The sequence below is a fragment of the Leguminivora glycinivorella genome, chromosome 7 (genome assembly GCF_023078275.1).
Source record: "Leguminivora glycinivorella isolate SPB_JAAS2020 chromosome 7, LegGlyc_1.1, whole genome shotgun sequence".
NCBI classification, from domain to species: Eukaryota; Metazoa; Arthropoda; class Insecta; order Lepidoptera; family Tortricidae; genus Leguminivora; species Leguminivora glycinivorella.
Genome location: NC_062977.1, coordinates 16,734,851 through 16,752,686, shown reverse-complemented (window position 1 = coordinate 16,752,686; position 17,836 = coordinate 16,734,851). Strand labels below are relative to the sequence as shown.

At 36.7% G+C, this 17,836-nt stretch overlaps 1 protein-coding gene across 1 annotated transcript in view; it reads left to right on the top strand.

The window, feature by feature from the left end:
• The first annotated feature begins 6,206 nt into the window (after window positions 1-6,206).
• Window positions 6,207-17,836, top strand: part of LOC125228346 (ras-related protein Rap-2b) — a 74,382-nt gene continuing 62,752 nt past the window's right edge. The window contains exon 1 of the mRNA XM_048132880.1: window positions 6,207-6,375. Coding sequence (XP_047988837.1) covers window positions 6,287-6,375 — 89 coding nt within the window. The 5' untranslated portion in view covers window positions 6,207-6,286. The remainder of the gene's footprint in view (window positions 6,376-17,836) is intronic.

Genomic DNA, 17,836 nt, shown 5'->3' with positions numbered 1-17,836 from the left:
CATAGACCTGATCTATTCTTTCCATTTTATTGACAATAGTTTCCAATGCCTGCTGAAACCGGTTCACGGGTATCTATTCATGTACCCGTGAATGGGTTCCAGCAGGCGTTCTACATGACATCAAATATCTCCAAACGGCCTCTACGTGTTGGATCTATATCCCCACGCACGCCTTATAAATGACCGGGCTCGAAAGACCCGAGAGTTTAAAAACGGAGAAACATAATAAATAATGAATAATAATTAAGCAATAAATGTGATTTTGGATAGCTACATATCGAGCCACGGACCATCAAATATATGATGCATATATACATCACCATACATTTAAGGGTTAAACCTTCAAGAAAAGAGCCTACACCAATCTTAAAGGTTGGCAACGCACCTCCACTCCAACCCTTCTGGTATTTCGGGTGTCCATGGGCGGCCGGGCAGTGATCGCTTACCATCGGGCAACCTACTCGTTTGCCTCCTATCCCATAAAAAAAAGTAATCTAGATAGCCTTTTGGTAGAGCTAAGCTTACTTCCCTGAAAATTAGCCGCTATAAAAAAAAAATATATATATTCAAAAATCAAGGATACATAATTGCTTACAAACAATTACACTAGGTATAATTATGTTTACTATTAAAGCTAGTTTAGGTAACCATAAAATTACTTATCTTATAGGTATACTTTATTAGCTATGTATTTAATAGCATTATATTATGATCATAATTACAGAAACACAATAGGTATAGCCTCGTTTTAAATCTCCTAGATATAAATTAATAACAATACCTAGCTCCTGTCAAAAGTTTCAACCACACGTTTCAACAAATTTCAAAGCTGTTTGTGTGCGAAAACAAGTTGTTTGACCGGCTGTCATGTGACAAGTTAATTTACAAACGAAATTTCCTAAAACATTCGTAGGTACTGAAACTATAATTTTGTAGCAAACAGCAGCTAATGCAGTTAAATGCAGCAATGTTACAATTTAACTTATTCACCAAATACAATGTGCCTTGGTCCTGTGTACTTACATGTAATGCACTGTGTAGCTTTAATATGTTATCTGAGCATCATTGGTAAGTCCGCCGACTTACTGAGTCTTACCTAAATGTAATGAGTTATTCCTTATTCACAACAATATGTAGGTATATGTTTTTAAGTACATTGCATATAAAAGTAAAGAATAGTAGGTATAAAGTACTGATTTCAACTTTCCCGATTTTATACAATATTATTCAGTGCGAAATCGTGAGTGTGCAAAACACTTGTCATCATAAAATTAGTCCGAGAAATATGTAAGTATGTATGTATGTATTGGCACATAATTATTTTTAAAATCGGGACTTAATCGCGTACGACTACATATTAAACTGACCTCCAACGTTTCAGGGACGGCGTTGTCCCCGTGGTCTCGGAGAAGACTGGCTTGAAATGACATCGACACCTTCTGACAGCCGCGCGAGTTTTTTGGTTTTGATTATCAACTTGAACTGTTTGCGTACTACGGATGTTACTCTGTCGAAACACAACACTGACGATATTCGATATTTGTATGTGCAGCTAGAATATGTCATTGTCACTTTACGTATGCCATTCTCAAAACGTAGGATGTCTTTGTGTACCTACGTAATACAGTCAAATTAAATACGGTAAACACTTAGTGCAAAAAAAGGCAAGACGCTAAAGGAAAACATGCAGATTATTTTTTACGACCAAGTGAGAGTAATAAAAACATTCCCAAAAATCCCGTAATGAATCGCATGGATTGACCCGCAGATATCGAACCCTACCCTATTTACCTGATTGAGGGCGCTCGAGATAAACTCAAAAGATTTGTAAGTATTCGGGACCACGCCAGGTACACTGTGAGTCTACAAAGAGTAATATTATAATCTCACAAACTTTTGCCGTACTTTGTTTGCGTGGAATATATTATTTAATTAGCGCCTGATAAAAAAATAAAGGCAATAGTAATTCAATTTGACCATAATGCTAACATGTATTACCAGGCGCTGACTCCATGATCTCACATTTGGGATGGAAATGAGATAATGTTTACCCTCTTAAGAGATGACTTCTGGTATAAGTATTACATGTCCTTATCCTGCGGGCCTAGTACACTAGTGTGATATAGCCTATCGCGTCGGTGCGTCCGTTTCACAATTTTAGTAAGTGATGACGCGATAGGCTATATCAGTTATATCACGCAACCGTGCTGCGTTCTGTGTACCAAAATCAAACTGTTCAGTGGCTTATAAAGAGACAATACACACATAGACATGTAGATTATATATAGATTGGTATGGTAACTATTCATAGTACTATAGAAGACTGTTGTTTACCTTTTTTGTGTTACTATTTTCATCTGTATTGTTGTCTTGTATTGAGGTGCGAAATAAAGAGTATTATATTACTACATAGATACGTGTTTTCACGGGCACAATAGCAACAGGCGACCCACGCCGCGCCCACGCTGTAAGTGGTTTCACTTACAAACAATTAATAATGGGGCATTTAATGTTCTGGAATGCCGTTTTGAATCGCAAATGCTTATCGGCATTTTACTGTATAGGTATGAATTATCGTCGGTGAGAATGTCAAGTCAGTTCCGTTCTCGATTTTTTGTCAAAAAAACAGTTTGGTTACAACAAAACATATACTCTACTTGGTAGTGTGGGTAGTGACCCTCTCTAGCTCTCTAATAAACCGATGGTTGAGTTCGATCCCAGTAAGAGCATTTATTAGTAAAGGTATTTCTTTCGAGTCATGGATGCTTTCTATTTATTTTAGTATTTAAATATACACCAATACCGTTGTCTGACTACCCATGATAGAAGCCTTCTTGAACTTAAAAGCCTTATGGGCTCAAGTTTGTGTAATATGTCCTAAAATATTTATTTTATTTATTTATTATGTATATTCCAAAAAAAAAACACTAAAATATTAGCTTACCTACTTAAATTATTATGCAATATGCCCTATGTGAGGTGGTTAAACTACATTATTTTCTGTTTTACATACTGAATATAATCTCTCGACATAAATCTAATTGCGGCTCGCAAATACCTTACGTGTCGGCAGAAACAGCCGCATTTGCATTATTACCTCTTTTCAAAAACACCCTAGAGATATTCCTAACATTTGTGCGGAGTAAGTAGTGGTACATACATACTAAATAGCAGAAGTTTCACTTGCTACTGCGTAGAAAGTTAGTATGGAAAATGCGGAGTAGACCACAGAAGAATTTTAGTTTCTCATTCTCATGCCTAATGAAAAGAAACATAGTTAATACGCTAACATGTCAATAATCGCTTCATAGCGAATCACTACCTACTATATTGTTTATCACAAACATAGTAGTAATTTGTATTTTTTACCATGAGTATTATTTAGTAGCGCTTTTTTACCTAATGCCTAGCATATGCTTGAGGGAGGGTATGGTAAAGCAAGACGAGCTTTGGTTGGACCAACTCAAGCAAAAGCGTCTCCGTAGAGCTGCTGGATCACCCCAAGAGCCAAAAGTCAAGGCACATTTGTCATCGATGCGGCAGAAAACGCCGATCCGCCATTGGCCATCACAACCGACGTAGGCTATAGACTGCCTACTCAGAATACCTACCTCTTACTTAGTCGCTGCAAGTGCTGCAACTATCATCTAGAAAGATCCTGTGACCAATGATGATGATGAGCATATGCTATTGGATTAGGCAGCTTTAATTTTAGGATTATTTAAAATTTTAATATCGTTCCTTGTTTTGCAAATGGCACGAATTAACATTTGCATTTATATCCTTTTACACGCCCCCGGGCTAGGTAACCTATCGATGTTTCGAAAATCCTTTGTCCGATTATCACTTGTCCGAAAACGGTTGACAGAATTTTTATAATCCAAATACATTGTTTACCATATTTTTAAAATGTCGCTAGTTTGCTATGCCACATTATCGTTTTCCCGAAACTCTATAACCAGAAGAACGGTTGCCAACTTTATCATTTGACAACCAATTTGTTAACCACCTTTTCATAAATCCGATGCTACGTGACATCGAAATGTCATTTTCCCTAATATCATTTTATAGAAACTCAATAACCAGAAGAACGGTTGCCAATCTTATCATTTGACAACCGTATCGTTAACCACCTTTTCATAAATCCGATGTTACGCGACATCGAAATGTCATTTTCTCTAATATAATTTTATAGAAACATTTAAAAAAAATTGGTTAGGTTAGAAATGCGACCCCCACGGAAACAAACTTTCTAAGAAAAGTGGGTTAGGTTAGATTAGAACTGCGACCATACAGAAACAAACCCTTGCCATAAGAGTGGGTTAGGTTAGGTTAGCTCTGCGACCATACAGAAACAAATTTGTGCTAGAGAAGTGGGTTAGGTTAGGTTAGAACTGCGACCCTCACAAAAACAAACATTAGCAAGAAAAGTGGTTTAGGTTAGGTTAGAACTGCGACCATACAGAAGCAAACATTTGCTAAAAAAGTGGGTTAGGTTAGGTTGGAACTGCGACCTTACAGAAACAAACTTGTGCTAGAAAAGCGGGTTAGGTTAGGTTAGAACTGTGACCCTCGCAGAAACAAACATTTGTAAGAAAGTGGGTTAGGTTAGGTTAGAACTGCGACCCTACAGAAACAAACCTTTGCCACAAACTCTTATGGCAAGGACTCATAGGTCAAGTAAAAACTGGGACCGTGAGGGTCGGTGGAGAACAAACTTTTGTTAGAAAATTAAGGATTTATTGAACTTTTGATATAGCGGCTTAATAATATTTCGAATTATAAAACTATACGCCATACAAAATTGCTGCCAAATGATACTTAGGAATTTTAATAAGTGTTAATTCGAATTTCGAATTTTTGATATAGCGGTTAAATAATATTTCGGAATAAAAATTTTACGCGACAAAACGTAGTTGTCAAATGATTCTTAGGAATTTTAATAAGTGTTGATTCGAATCATAAGCGAAACAAAATTACAGCGAAATAAGAATCGGGAAAATAATAATAGGGGAAAAGTACTTTCGGGCAAACAAAACTTAGGCCAATTAATAAAATGGGAAACGTTTTCGGGCTACTAATAATCGACATTACAATTTTCGACTTTTTGATAGGTAACCCCCGGGCTACCCTCACACCCGAGTAAATCGCAAATTGTACTTAAAATATTTATTTGGGACTGGCAAACTGACTTTTTTATGTCAATGGATTGCTTTGATTCCTTTACATCTACTGAAATGGCAGGGTATGTTACGATACGGGAAAAGTAAATAGTGAGTTGCCCGAAATAAAATAAATAAATAAAACCCTTTCTGTTTGGTATCCCTTTTTTCAACGCAAATCTATTCTTTCCTCACTGTTGTAGTCATAAGAGAAAAACATTCGTAGCTTTTAGAATGTAGCAAGCTGGCTTTGTACATGTAGGTATATCGACACTGGAAATTTCAAAGGTCCTAAGGGACATTTTCTCTTGCGAAAGCGTATGCTTGCCGTATCATTTTTAGTTAGAAAGAAAAAAAAACACAAGGGCATTGTTTATTGGGAAAATTGCGCGCCAGATACTGTAGGTACATAACATAATGCACCGAATATCATTTCACAATTCAATTTGATGACGAGTCTGTTGCACATTAAGGGATAGCAATGTGTTAAAGGAAATTTTCATAAAGTCTCGGTTTTTTCTGGGCATTTATTACTAAACTTTCACATTTGTCATCTGCAATCTCTATGGAAATATAAGCCATTAAGTTTACATAAATGTTAAATAAAACTGCCAGCAGCAGTTAAGGACATTAAATAAGAGTAACTCTTTCTCTGAATAGGAACTTTTTTTGTGGTAACTTGCATTCAAATTTTCCCAGAATGTTCCTTGAGTTTCACAGTTTAGTCGTAAGAGATTTTTGAGATATTTCATAGTCAAATATTTATAATTAAGTATCTGATTTTAATTTTCGTGCGATTAAAAATAAATAACATATTACTGTACATGATCAAAGCATCTAATTATACACATGACAAAATATAACGACTTAATATTTTTATTTCAAAGAGACAAAAATCAATCATTCAGTATAACCATTTTTGGAAAAGTCTTTCCACAATTCTGTGACAAAGCCCTCCGTCCATATTGGATGCGTTGAAGTGCGTTGTACTAGACTACGGGCACCGGCGGAGGCACGGCCGGGCACTCGCCGCCCGACCGCCGCGCGCCGCGCACGTACCGCCCGCGCCCCGCAACTTACGCGCTCCAGTGACAAACTCGAAACATGTGCTAAGTGACTCCACCATGAAGGGACGACACCAATTCCGACGCAGGTTCAGCTTGCAACCATCCTTCTTAAAGGAAGAACACGAAGACGAACGAAGGCCCCACAGGTATCTTTTATTTATGTAAATTTACGCGTAGAGGTATCTACGGCGCGTAGCGCGTAAACGTTTTGTTTGCTCGGCGCGATTAAAACTTTGGACGTTTAAGAAACTTAATACCTCTATTAAATATTCTATGTAACCCACTTGCTACTTGATCCCCATGAAGTTGGCAGCGGAGTTAAAAGAGAATGTTTTCTTTGCTAATATTTTACCCGCCCTTTTCCGCGTGGTTTTATTAATTTTCAGGTTGTAAAAATAAATAGTATTTTACTTCCTCGTCGTTTGCTTGTAAATACGTGCGTGTTTGACTATAAACATATTATACCTATGTATCATATATAGAAAAACAAAAGAAAACAATGGCAAAATAGTACTTTAAAATAGGCAAGATATACATATACAGGGTGTAACAAAAATGGTGGTGATCCGTTTAAGGGCGTATTCAGTATCGTATTCTCATCAGGAAAAAGTAGGATAAAAATTTTTTTTCGCAAAAAATATTTTTATCTTTGTATGGAGATTCGATCGATTCGCGCGGCCCGGTTCATACAAAAGTAAAAATTTTTTAAGCGAAAAAAAAATTTTCTTCTACTTTTTCCTGATAAGAATACGATACTGAGTACGCCCTTAAACGGATCACCACCATTTTTGTTACACTCTGTATATACGAACCGCTTTGGTAGTAGACGGTAAATATTTTATATACCGACATTTTGATGGTAGTTATATCAGTCAGTGGAGGAAATGATGACCGTGCAAGGCTTGTCTTTGACGGTCGTTTTTATCTGTAAATTTTCTTCAATTTCACGTCTTCCGGAATAATTCGTAATGTTCAGCGTTTTCCGTCGCCCCACTTTGCAGTTTGACGTAGATTTCACGGTAAATTTCACGGCGTTTCTTTAACAAAAGTCTCTTGATAATTGACCTTTCGGCTTTTTATTCGTTTCAGATTATTTCACTGAGTTATAAAAATTTTTTGGGGCTACTTTAGCAGTAGGCTATCAGGTTTTAGAATTCTTATTATTCGCTAATGCTAAATGATATTTGGGTTGTGTTCTGAAGAACTGTTTGACATGATGCCAACGGCCACTTTTCATCATCGCACCGCTCGCCATCGACAGGGCGCTCATCCACACACCTTGTATTGCAACGTAAATGATCGCGCACCGTGCGGTTTCAGAGGAATTTCCTCCCACGAACGCTCCGGCTGTGGAATGAGCTCCTTGCCGAGGTATTCCCGATAAACTACAGTATGGGGTTCTTCAAAAAAAGAGTGTACAAGTTTCTAATGGGTCGGCAACGCGCATGTGACACCCCTTGAGTTGCAGGCGTCCATAGGTTACGGTGACCACTTTCCATCAGGCGGGCCGTATACCTGTTTGCCACCGACGTGGTATAAAAAAATATGTTTCAGTAATTTTAGTTTTAAATGAGTTTTAAACAAAATAAAACAACTTGCTATTAGGTAGTCCTAATTAATGAGTAATTCCAAAACATTTATTTACAAATTATCTAAACTAAAACAATTAATTAGATCTTCTACGAAATGTAGTTGACTAATTCATTTAAACAAAGGTATTATACCTTTCCCAGAAATCCCAGAATTATGTCCGTGACCCGTGACCTATTTATGGTAATTATGCAAACAGATAACCTGAAAAGGGTTAATATTGGGGATGAACTCAATTCACAAAATGAAAGAGGGAGTTTACTTAACATTTCTCAGTAAGTAAAGAAACATACATTGGTGCAATATTTGACTAACCCAACTTAGCATAATCGGTGAAACGAAAGCCCCTCAATCTTTACCTATTCAGTCACCGATTTATAATGGGACAGGAAAGGGTTGTCAAGAGAGCGTTTTTGGGGCGACCTACAGGTCGCCAACAGGTAGGTTAGACCAATTATCGTTGCGGAGACAGTGTGGAAGCGGATCTGCTTCAACTTCACGTTACTCACTGGCATGAAGTTGCGCGTGATTGGCAGTGTGGACACGTTACGAATTACGATTCGGAAACTAGCAGGCGTACGTAGCACACTACTTGGATATATCACTTTATCGCATCGGTGCGTCCCTATCGCGCTTACAAATAGTGCGAAAATGACGTTTTATCTTTCATCACGCGACGGTGCTTGCCTGCTAGGATTCATTGGATCACTTAACTACGGAAGCGTTCCCACTCGCGTAATTCAAAAAACGTCTCCTCAGTACATTTTGTATAGGAAGGACGTAAGAGCCGATTTTATACATTACTCCACTTTCCTCTTTCCAAGCAGACTCTAAAACAGACAGAGACGGTTGCAATTTGTTCGCTACGAAGCGTAAACGATTGTCACGTTGGCTACGCACCCAGGCTAACCAACAAGCTCACAATAGCTATATCGTTACACAATAATATAAACTTAGTAGTACCTATAAGTTTATACCTACTAACTATGATAAACACTCCATGACAAGTATTAAAAATACATATTATACTTATATTCCCTTATCGGGATGCGAAACCTCGTCCATATACTTATCACACTACGATAACAAATCGACATTGTTATAAAATTTTGTTGTAGTAAAATTTAGTTAATCCTTATTTATAAAATAAAGCTTTAAAGTTTCTATTTATTTTTATAACAATTTCAGCTAATATTTTAATTTGTCTATTTAGTAACTTGTAGTAGGTATTTTAACTCCAATTGCGGATTTCCATCATCAAAGGGATCTTATTCAATTACGCCGTGTCTTGCGTGGGCGACGGTCGCACGACCGTCGCCGTCGCGTCGTCGTCACTTCCATATCGATAAGGTTTGATTTCGTATGCGTCGCATCGCCGTCGCGCGACCGTCGCCCACGCAAGCCACAGCGTTACAGAAGGGATCTTATGCTTCTTGCGCGATATGGATCTTTTTATCAAAATTCTATTTGTGGAAACTTCATATTGGCTCATTGTTACTATGTTATAAGCTTTATAGTAACTTTAGCTGTGTGTTTTCCTAATAAATAAAATAAAATGAAATTTTCTGTTGGTATTTCAGATCGAAAGAACATATTATGATTCATTACTAAACTAGACAAGAAAGCATGGTCGCGTGATAAATGATAAAACATTTATCGAACTTACAAATAGTGCGATAGGGACGGCCAGAAGGGCTAGCACATGATTGCCGCGAGAGTATGTCGCCGCGAGACTACCCGTCCTTATGTCATTAATACAATTATTACTTATGTCATTAATCTAAAAAGACGTGTCACCTATCTCGTGGCGACATACTGTCGCGGCGATCATGTGCTAGGCCTACTGATGTTTTATCATTTATCGCGCGACCATACTTGTCTGCCAGGTGTGTAATTTATAATCCGTTATGTCAATCATAAATTCATAATATTTATTTATATATTCATTTATTCAAAGAAAATTTTACAACATTACAGCTTATACTTATTTATATATAAGTAGGCCAATGCGCTGTAAAATTGAAAGAGTTAAGGTAATATTATAATTAAAATAAACAAAAAGTATAAGCACACACACAAATAAAACAATACAGCATTATTAAAAAGATAGCTCACAAAAGCGTATAAAACGAGAGCAAAGTTGTCTAAATCTATCACTAAACAAATCGCATTCTGGTGCAACGTTTAAAAATTGATTAAAAGAGCCCGTGAATAAAATAAAGGAGAGTGCTGGCGCGTCACCGTTCGGGCCACGCTCTCCGCCTGACAGTCTTCTAAAAGCGATATTGCGTCGCAATCTGGCACTTTTATACATTTCGCTTCTGAACGAGAGGACTCCATGCGCCGAAAATGAGTTTCCTTATACAAATTTATGAGCAGATAAACTCATGTTTTCGGTAAACAATGTATGCGAAATACCCAACAGACTGTGATATTACTAACATAATTGCATCCTGCTCATGTATGCGGCCACATCCGAACTTTAAGATATGTCAAATATTAGCTCTAGATACGAAATTAATGCATTTGATCCATATCATCTCTCTTTGACGTATTTATTGTTTGTTTTTGGCGACTTATTTTGTGTGACTACCGGTCTGGGTTCGAATCTCGGTAGAGGCATTTATTTGTGTGATGATCACAGAGTAGGTACCCAAAACACAAGCCTTATTGAGCTTACCGTAGAACTCATTCAATCTGTGTAAGAATGTTTTATATTGAACTAGCTTTTGCCCGAAGCTTCGCTCGCGTTAGAAAGAGACAAAAAGTTGCCTATGTAAAAAATAACGTCAATTCACTCACGAAAGACGGACAAACAAACAGACATACACTTTCCCATTTATAATATTAAGTAGTATGGATATTTATTTATCTTGAAGTTCAAGTCGCGCCGATAGATTGGGATAGATCTCAGAGAACGAGACAGATTCGCAAGTATTCTTGGCAATGTCATGAACATAGGCTTACATAGTAGTGTACCCCTGAATTTATCGTATAACAGGTACGACACACAACACGACAGGCGTCGTAAACTAAAGGCTAAGAAAGGTCACGTTAAATAATCACGTATCGTATTTTCCCCGGAATAGTTCCTTTAGCCACGTTCGCCGTATCAGCATTCGGTGAAAAGATACATTACGTGCGATTTACAAGCCGTGCGAATTGAAAAAGGGGGTTTCGTTGAGCCTTTACGTATCATTTTACGTATGTGAAGATTATTAATAGTTATTTTATGTGATTGGTGCATAATGAGTAATGAGAGGCATTAAGACACGAGCCGAAAGGAGAGTTTCATAAGATAAATAAATAAATATTGGGGGACACCTTACACAGATCAACCAAGCCCCAAACTAAGCAAAGATTCACTCATATTATTAAATTAAAACGGTACTTAATCGCGTAAAACTTACGTTTATATTTAACCCGACGTTTCAACGTTTCGACGTTTTGATACAACTCACGGACGTAATGTCATGTCCGAAATAAACGTAAGTTTTACGCGATTAAGTCCCATTTTAATTTAATAATATAAGCAAAGCTTGTACTATGGGTGCTAGGCGACGATATACATACTTATATACAAAAAAAACAGTCATCCATGACTCAGGAACAAATATCTGTGCTCATCACAAAAATAAATGCCCTTACCGGGATTCGAACCTGGGACCGCGGCGTAGCAGGCAGGGTCACTACGCGCCAGGCCAGACCAGTCGTCAGTCCAGATAACACGAATGTTTAAATGCCTAATTATGTACAGTTGCATAATTATTTTACCTTGTTATCTACATCCATATAATAAGTTTTCTACAATATGTACAGCCTTAAATACAGCCTTAATTATAGCCTTAACTTATTTAATAAGAGGTAATTTAATATTATAAACTAGTGATTGACTGTCAGTTCACTTTTAAACGTTCCATATTTGAAACGAAAAAAATGACCGATCGATGAATTCTATCATGGCAAATTCGTAACAAAATGTTCTTTTAAATATTATAATATATAACTATCAGATTCATGGTATAAAATACGTAATATAATATTGTTCGATTATGAAGATAAGAGCAACTGTCATATTTTAAAAGGCAAGACTGGAATTAAATAAAACCACTTAAGGAATGAAATGTCAAAATGGTAAAGCAATTCAAATGACGATATTACTTCACTGGCCCACTCTGAATATTATTATAATGAGATTATGTTTATATTAAGTCCGGTTTTCATATTCGATTTTTTTTTCGATTCGATCGCAGATTACTGATAAGGTCTATTAATTCTAACTACCTACAACTACTAACTCAATTATGGGTCATTCCGACTTGCGACTTATAAATAAAGAAATAAAAAATGCAAAACTTGAAATAAAACTGTTGAACTCGTCCGCCAGTCAAATTGTCTCCCTGTAGTTAAGTGCATAATAAACTTATTGTTTTTTTTAATTTACTGGCGATCACGCCTGGAGATTGTCGTAAAAAGTAAGACCTTATACGATCGATAAATAAGGCTAGACATAGCATTCCAACATATTATGTGTACATAACAATGACATTTGAATATATGAATGATACTCCTGCGTGATGTCTCTGGCGCTGACATATAAGAACGACCGATATGAACGGTATACAATATATATATGTAGAAATGACATGAGTTAGATATCACAACCTGATATCTTTGTACATTCAAATTGTCTTGTTAATATTTATGGCATGAACGACGCTACACTACAAAATGTGGCGTAAGCCACCCCTTGATATTCTGTCATATACGTCCATTGATTCAGTCAGCTAGGCTAATTTGCTTCGTATTTATTACTCACTTTATGTAGGACGAGGCGTGATTTCTATGAAGAGTTACTAAATCAAAAGTGACACGGTTTCAATACCAAAGCTACCCATATAACCATAATCGGTCGCCGTTCCTACGCAAATCCTCCTATTTTGTGTACACACAGGTCTTCGGGTCTCAATGCTTAGTCGCAGTACGGTCGACGTTTAGTCGCGGCGACCCAAATGGGGACGATTGGTAACAGGCACAAATGGTCACAGAAGTGACAGAAGTGTGCACTACGCGTGCACACATTGTTACCGTTTGGCGACTACTTTCCCAAAATCATTCGTTCATTTCATTCTTTTCAAATGGCGACTGTCAGAGACGTCAAAGTAAAAAAGAAATAAAATAATTTGACATTAAAATGTAATGGCGTAAGAATTTGTTAAAGATAAATATTGTTTGCATTTGTAATATAATGTGGGCTAATTACCATGGCCAATTAAATTGCTCGAGTGATTTCATAAAATAAGTCTAAATTTATCAACGCGCCATCAATTTACCTCAGTTTAACCAGTAATAATATTATTGACTACTCGGTGTTTGCGTGTTATGTATATTGATTGGTGAAGTTTTAGTGCTCCGGTGCATATACTATACTGAAATAATAAAAATAATGCCTAGAAAACCAATAAAGTTGTTAAAATGTGGATTAAGACGGTAATATTCCATGTAAAAAACAGTCGCCAAACGGTCACCAAACGGTTGACAAACGGTTGCAAAATGGTCGCAGCGTACACGCGTGACCAAAAGCAGTGAATATTTATTATATTTTCAAAATGGCTTCTTGTATTATTTTTTTCCAGGTATCCTCAAACTTTATAAACAATTAAATATGCCGTCGTACTCAGTTGCCCTCACTAAAGAAGATTAAAAAAAATTGTAACGTGCGTACCGAGCTGCTGGGTTGTAAAGGATCGGGGATCATATTAACTAGTATTTTGCGGCATTTCACAATTGACACTTGTTGAAGTAGTCTTCATTAATATTACTATCAACATTCATTTCAGCGATCTGTACTTCTTTTGTCAAGATTTTTGTATAGATAAGTGTCTACAAATTTGTAATGTTAAAGAGACATAAATAAAACGTAGTAGAGTAAATAATGTGTTTTTTTTGTAACCCAAACAAAATACTTGTAGATACGAGTGCGGAAAAGAGGAAAATCGATACGAGTAGCGATAAATTAATACACGAACGAAGGGAGTGTTTTAAATCAACACGAGTTGTGAATGTCCTTTTCGCACGTGTATCGTACGACGATTTTCAGTACCTAAATCTAAGCTAAGAGTTTCGACCAGACAAGGAATGAATCATTGCTTGATTTGCTCGCACTACTGCGTTAAAAAAAGCAGCATCTGTCCTGAAAAAAACTATCATTGCGCAACAGAAATTCTATTAATATCACAGTAAATACTCTATTTCATTTGATTCCTACTTTTATTGTGTAAAGCAACACTACACTTCATTTTTAACCCCTGACGCAAAAACGAAGGGGTGTTATAAGTTTGACGTGTCTGTCTGTCTGTCTGTCCGTCTGTCTGTCTGTCTGTCTGTCTGTTTGTCTGTCTGTGTGTGTGTCTGTCTGTGGCATCGTAGCTCCCGAACGGATGAACCGTTTTTTATTTAGTTTTTTTTGTCTGAAAGCTGAGTTAGTCAGGAGTGTTCTTAGCCATGTTTCATGAAAATCGGTCAACTATGTCGCGGTCGGGGGTTATTTCAAAATTTTAATTTTTATCAATAAGAATTAAAAATTATATATTTAATACATTAAGTAACTATAAAGTGCTTATCTATTTGTATTATCATTCTGCACTTTTCTTAACTTTCCTACATTTCTATAAAATGTCGAAGAGTGCTTAAATGGTCGTCGTCGTTTATTATTATTTAATTCGCTCATATTTAAATGATTCAAAGCAACCAGTCCACAACTTCACAAGACAGTTTGAGAAACCTTCGTATTTCAGATTGTCATTTGCGGATACAGTGGTTTAGGAACAGTTCGGTAATCAGGCCTACACATGTGTGTACAAATTCTGTCAATGTCACTGTCAGAAACCGTTCTGACAGTGACAATGACAGCCACAAATTCGTCCACATGTTGTTACCGTTATGTGTGCAAACGTCGACTAATAAAGTGTCGTTAAAAGTCATTCTGACAGTGACATTGACAGCCACAAATTCGTACACATTTTGTTACCGTAACGAGTGCACACGACGACTACATTTTGTTATTGTATCAATACGGTCGCATTGTTTGCACGACGTTACCACGCGTTATGTCACATTTGACAGTTAGTTACTGATTTGAAGATTTTGCGACCGAAATGGTTGTATGGGTAGGCGTAGCAAAACATACGGCTCAGCCACGACATTGGTCTAAGCGCGGCAGCGGTAAGCGGCGGCCATACATTGGAGCGAGACACAGCGATGGGACTTTGCATTCGCACGTATGGCTGCCGCTCACTGCTGTCGCGCTTAGACCAATGTCGTAGCTGGGGCGTCCTAGTGCTTTGATTAGTACAATCATAACCTGCATTGTCATTCCCCATTTGACGAACAACGCGCCAACTTCGCGTGATGCGTCAAATGGTTCCACGAACTAGCCTTTTATATTCAAAGGCGCTGACACCTACCACCTTTCAGCGACTTTTCATTATTGCCCATTCATGCAGAATTAATGTTTTTTTTAAGGCCTCCGCCCTTCGACCAAAGTAAGACAATTTCTGCTGGCCTAGCCAAAGTGACAATCGTAGCCGCTACGTGGCTCTCGAAATGCTGTCAAGCTCTGTCGCGCCACTGCAAGAGAGAAGAGAGCGATATGGAGAGCTGACTACGATACGCTTACGTCTAAGCAATTGTGTCGTGTTGGCTAGGTACCCTGTCAAGGTTTTGTCTCAAATTAGAATATCAACGTGTAAATGAATAGACATTTTCTTTTCCTGCGAAAAAGGATCTTTCGTATTTTAGAATTTCTTTTTAAAATTAGAACACCAAAGTTAAGAACCCTAACCAACGTGGTATTACTGCTTTGTAAAACTGAAAACGCTTGATTTGATAAGAAGAAAAGGGATTTAGAAACGTTATTTAAGTATTTAAAATATAAATTTGCTTACTTCAGATGCAGAGCTGTAGTTAAAAATAAAACCGCACGCATACATAATCAAGTGTTGACTATTTTTATCTGGTAACTTGCTTTCCCTCGGGAAATCTGAGACACCACAAATATGTACAAAGTTAATATATAACTTGTCCTAGAAACACTTTACATATTCAAAAGGTAATCGCGACTTTCGCATAATGTTTCTAGCCGCTTCAGACTGATAGTTGTAAAAGTTAATAAATAAAATAGGCTTAAAATTTCCGCTTCAAAATCGGTTCCGTATCATAGAAACGGAAATATTATTACATCTTTTTGTGTACTTTAATTATAAACTTTACGTTTGATTTTATGCCCTTTGTTTTTGAATGTTTATTGTTACAATTATGGAGCGAAAACTAGTTTCAGATACATTTTCAATTGCTCCCACACTTATAATAAACGAGAACACAAAGAAATGAAACGAAAGCTTATATTTAAGATTAAACTAGATAAACCAAAATACAAAAATAGTACATTACATCAGAGGCCGGGAAAATGAGGATTTCCGGCCAAGTGGGTATATAGATAGGGATACGAGGCCGGGAATCCGTTTTCACGCCAAGGCATGTATAGTGCTTTTCTCAAACATACAATGAAATAAAATAAAAATGCTCTAAAGGACAATATTTTATAAAAAAAAGTTACTTTGCAGGCCTAGGCCTAAAAAATAATATGAAATCCCTTTACAGTCCTCTCGAGTTGTTGCGCCCAAAAAGCGATACTTCCCAGCCCATTTTAAGGAACGTAAAGACAATATTTCATTGCATGTTTGAGAAAAAGTATTTTGCATTTATAGTCTTTTTCCAGCTAAGTACCTAAATGAAAACTACTTTTGCATGGACAACCTACCGTAATCCGCTTAGAACCTACAATACCTATATACAACCTGTTCTTATTGAATTCCGTAAACTTTAAGGGAAGGTTCTTTAGATCAAATACAATTAATTTCTAAAAAACTAGCGTCTTAACTCTTACGGTTATCGAGTTATTAAAAAAAAAATTACTGAACACGTGTGTGACAGCCTTTACCAATACCTAATGTTATTTTTTTGGCATGTGCCGTCAATCACTTGACACTAACACTTGACACTAATAAATTAATTTATTATAATTATATGAAAATGATGAAAAATTTTTTTTGTGAATTTAACTAAAAGTGATATACAGGGTGGTTCCTGATAATGAACCTAGCTAAGTGTCGAATTTAACAGAAAACAAAAAAAAAACACGGTGTATATGACGAGTTTAAGCCATTCCACACAATTCTAACAATTTGTGTCTTAAGTTCAAGTTACGAGTTACGAGTTCTCATTACATATTAACCAATTTGAAGCTTGTATCCAGTTAAATTCAATTTCACATCGCGGTGGCATTTGGTATATGTGGTAACAGTGGTAACACTGCAATACTCATGTGAAGGAAGCAAACATTACTAATTCAGCGATGTATTATCTAAGTAATGTTAACACAAACAAATTAAACTTAACAAATTACGACCGGTCTGGCTCAGTCGGTAGTGACCCTGCCTGCTAAGCACGGTCCTGGGTTCGAATCCTGGTAAGGGTATTTATTTGTGTGATGATCACAGATATATTATTTGTTCCTTAGTCATGGATGTTTTCTGTGTATACAAGTATGTATTTATCTGATTATGTATATCGTTGCTTAGCACCCTTAGTACAAGCTTTGCTTAGTTTGGGGTTTGGGGCTAAGATCTGTGTAAGGTGTCCCTAATATTTATTTATTTCTAAAAATTCACTGTCCCCATATAAAATGTTTAGATTTTTTCCAACCATACCAATTATTCAAATATCTACAACCAAAGTGAGAAGTAAATAATAGATGTTGTAATATTTAGTATCAATATTAACGAGTTGGATTCAAAGATAAGTAATAAGAAAAGCAAAATACGTACAAAGAGAGATATTGAACGGAGAGCCGGCAACGAACCCTAAGCACCACGCAAAAGGTTTTTACGCAGCTTCAATGCATTTCTTCTTAAAATATAAATATCTTAATCCTAAAATATTCTAAATGTAATTTTT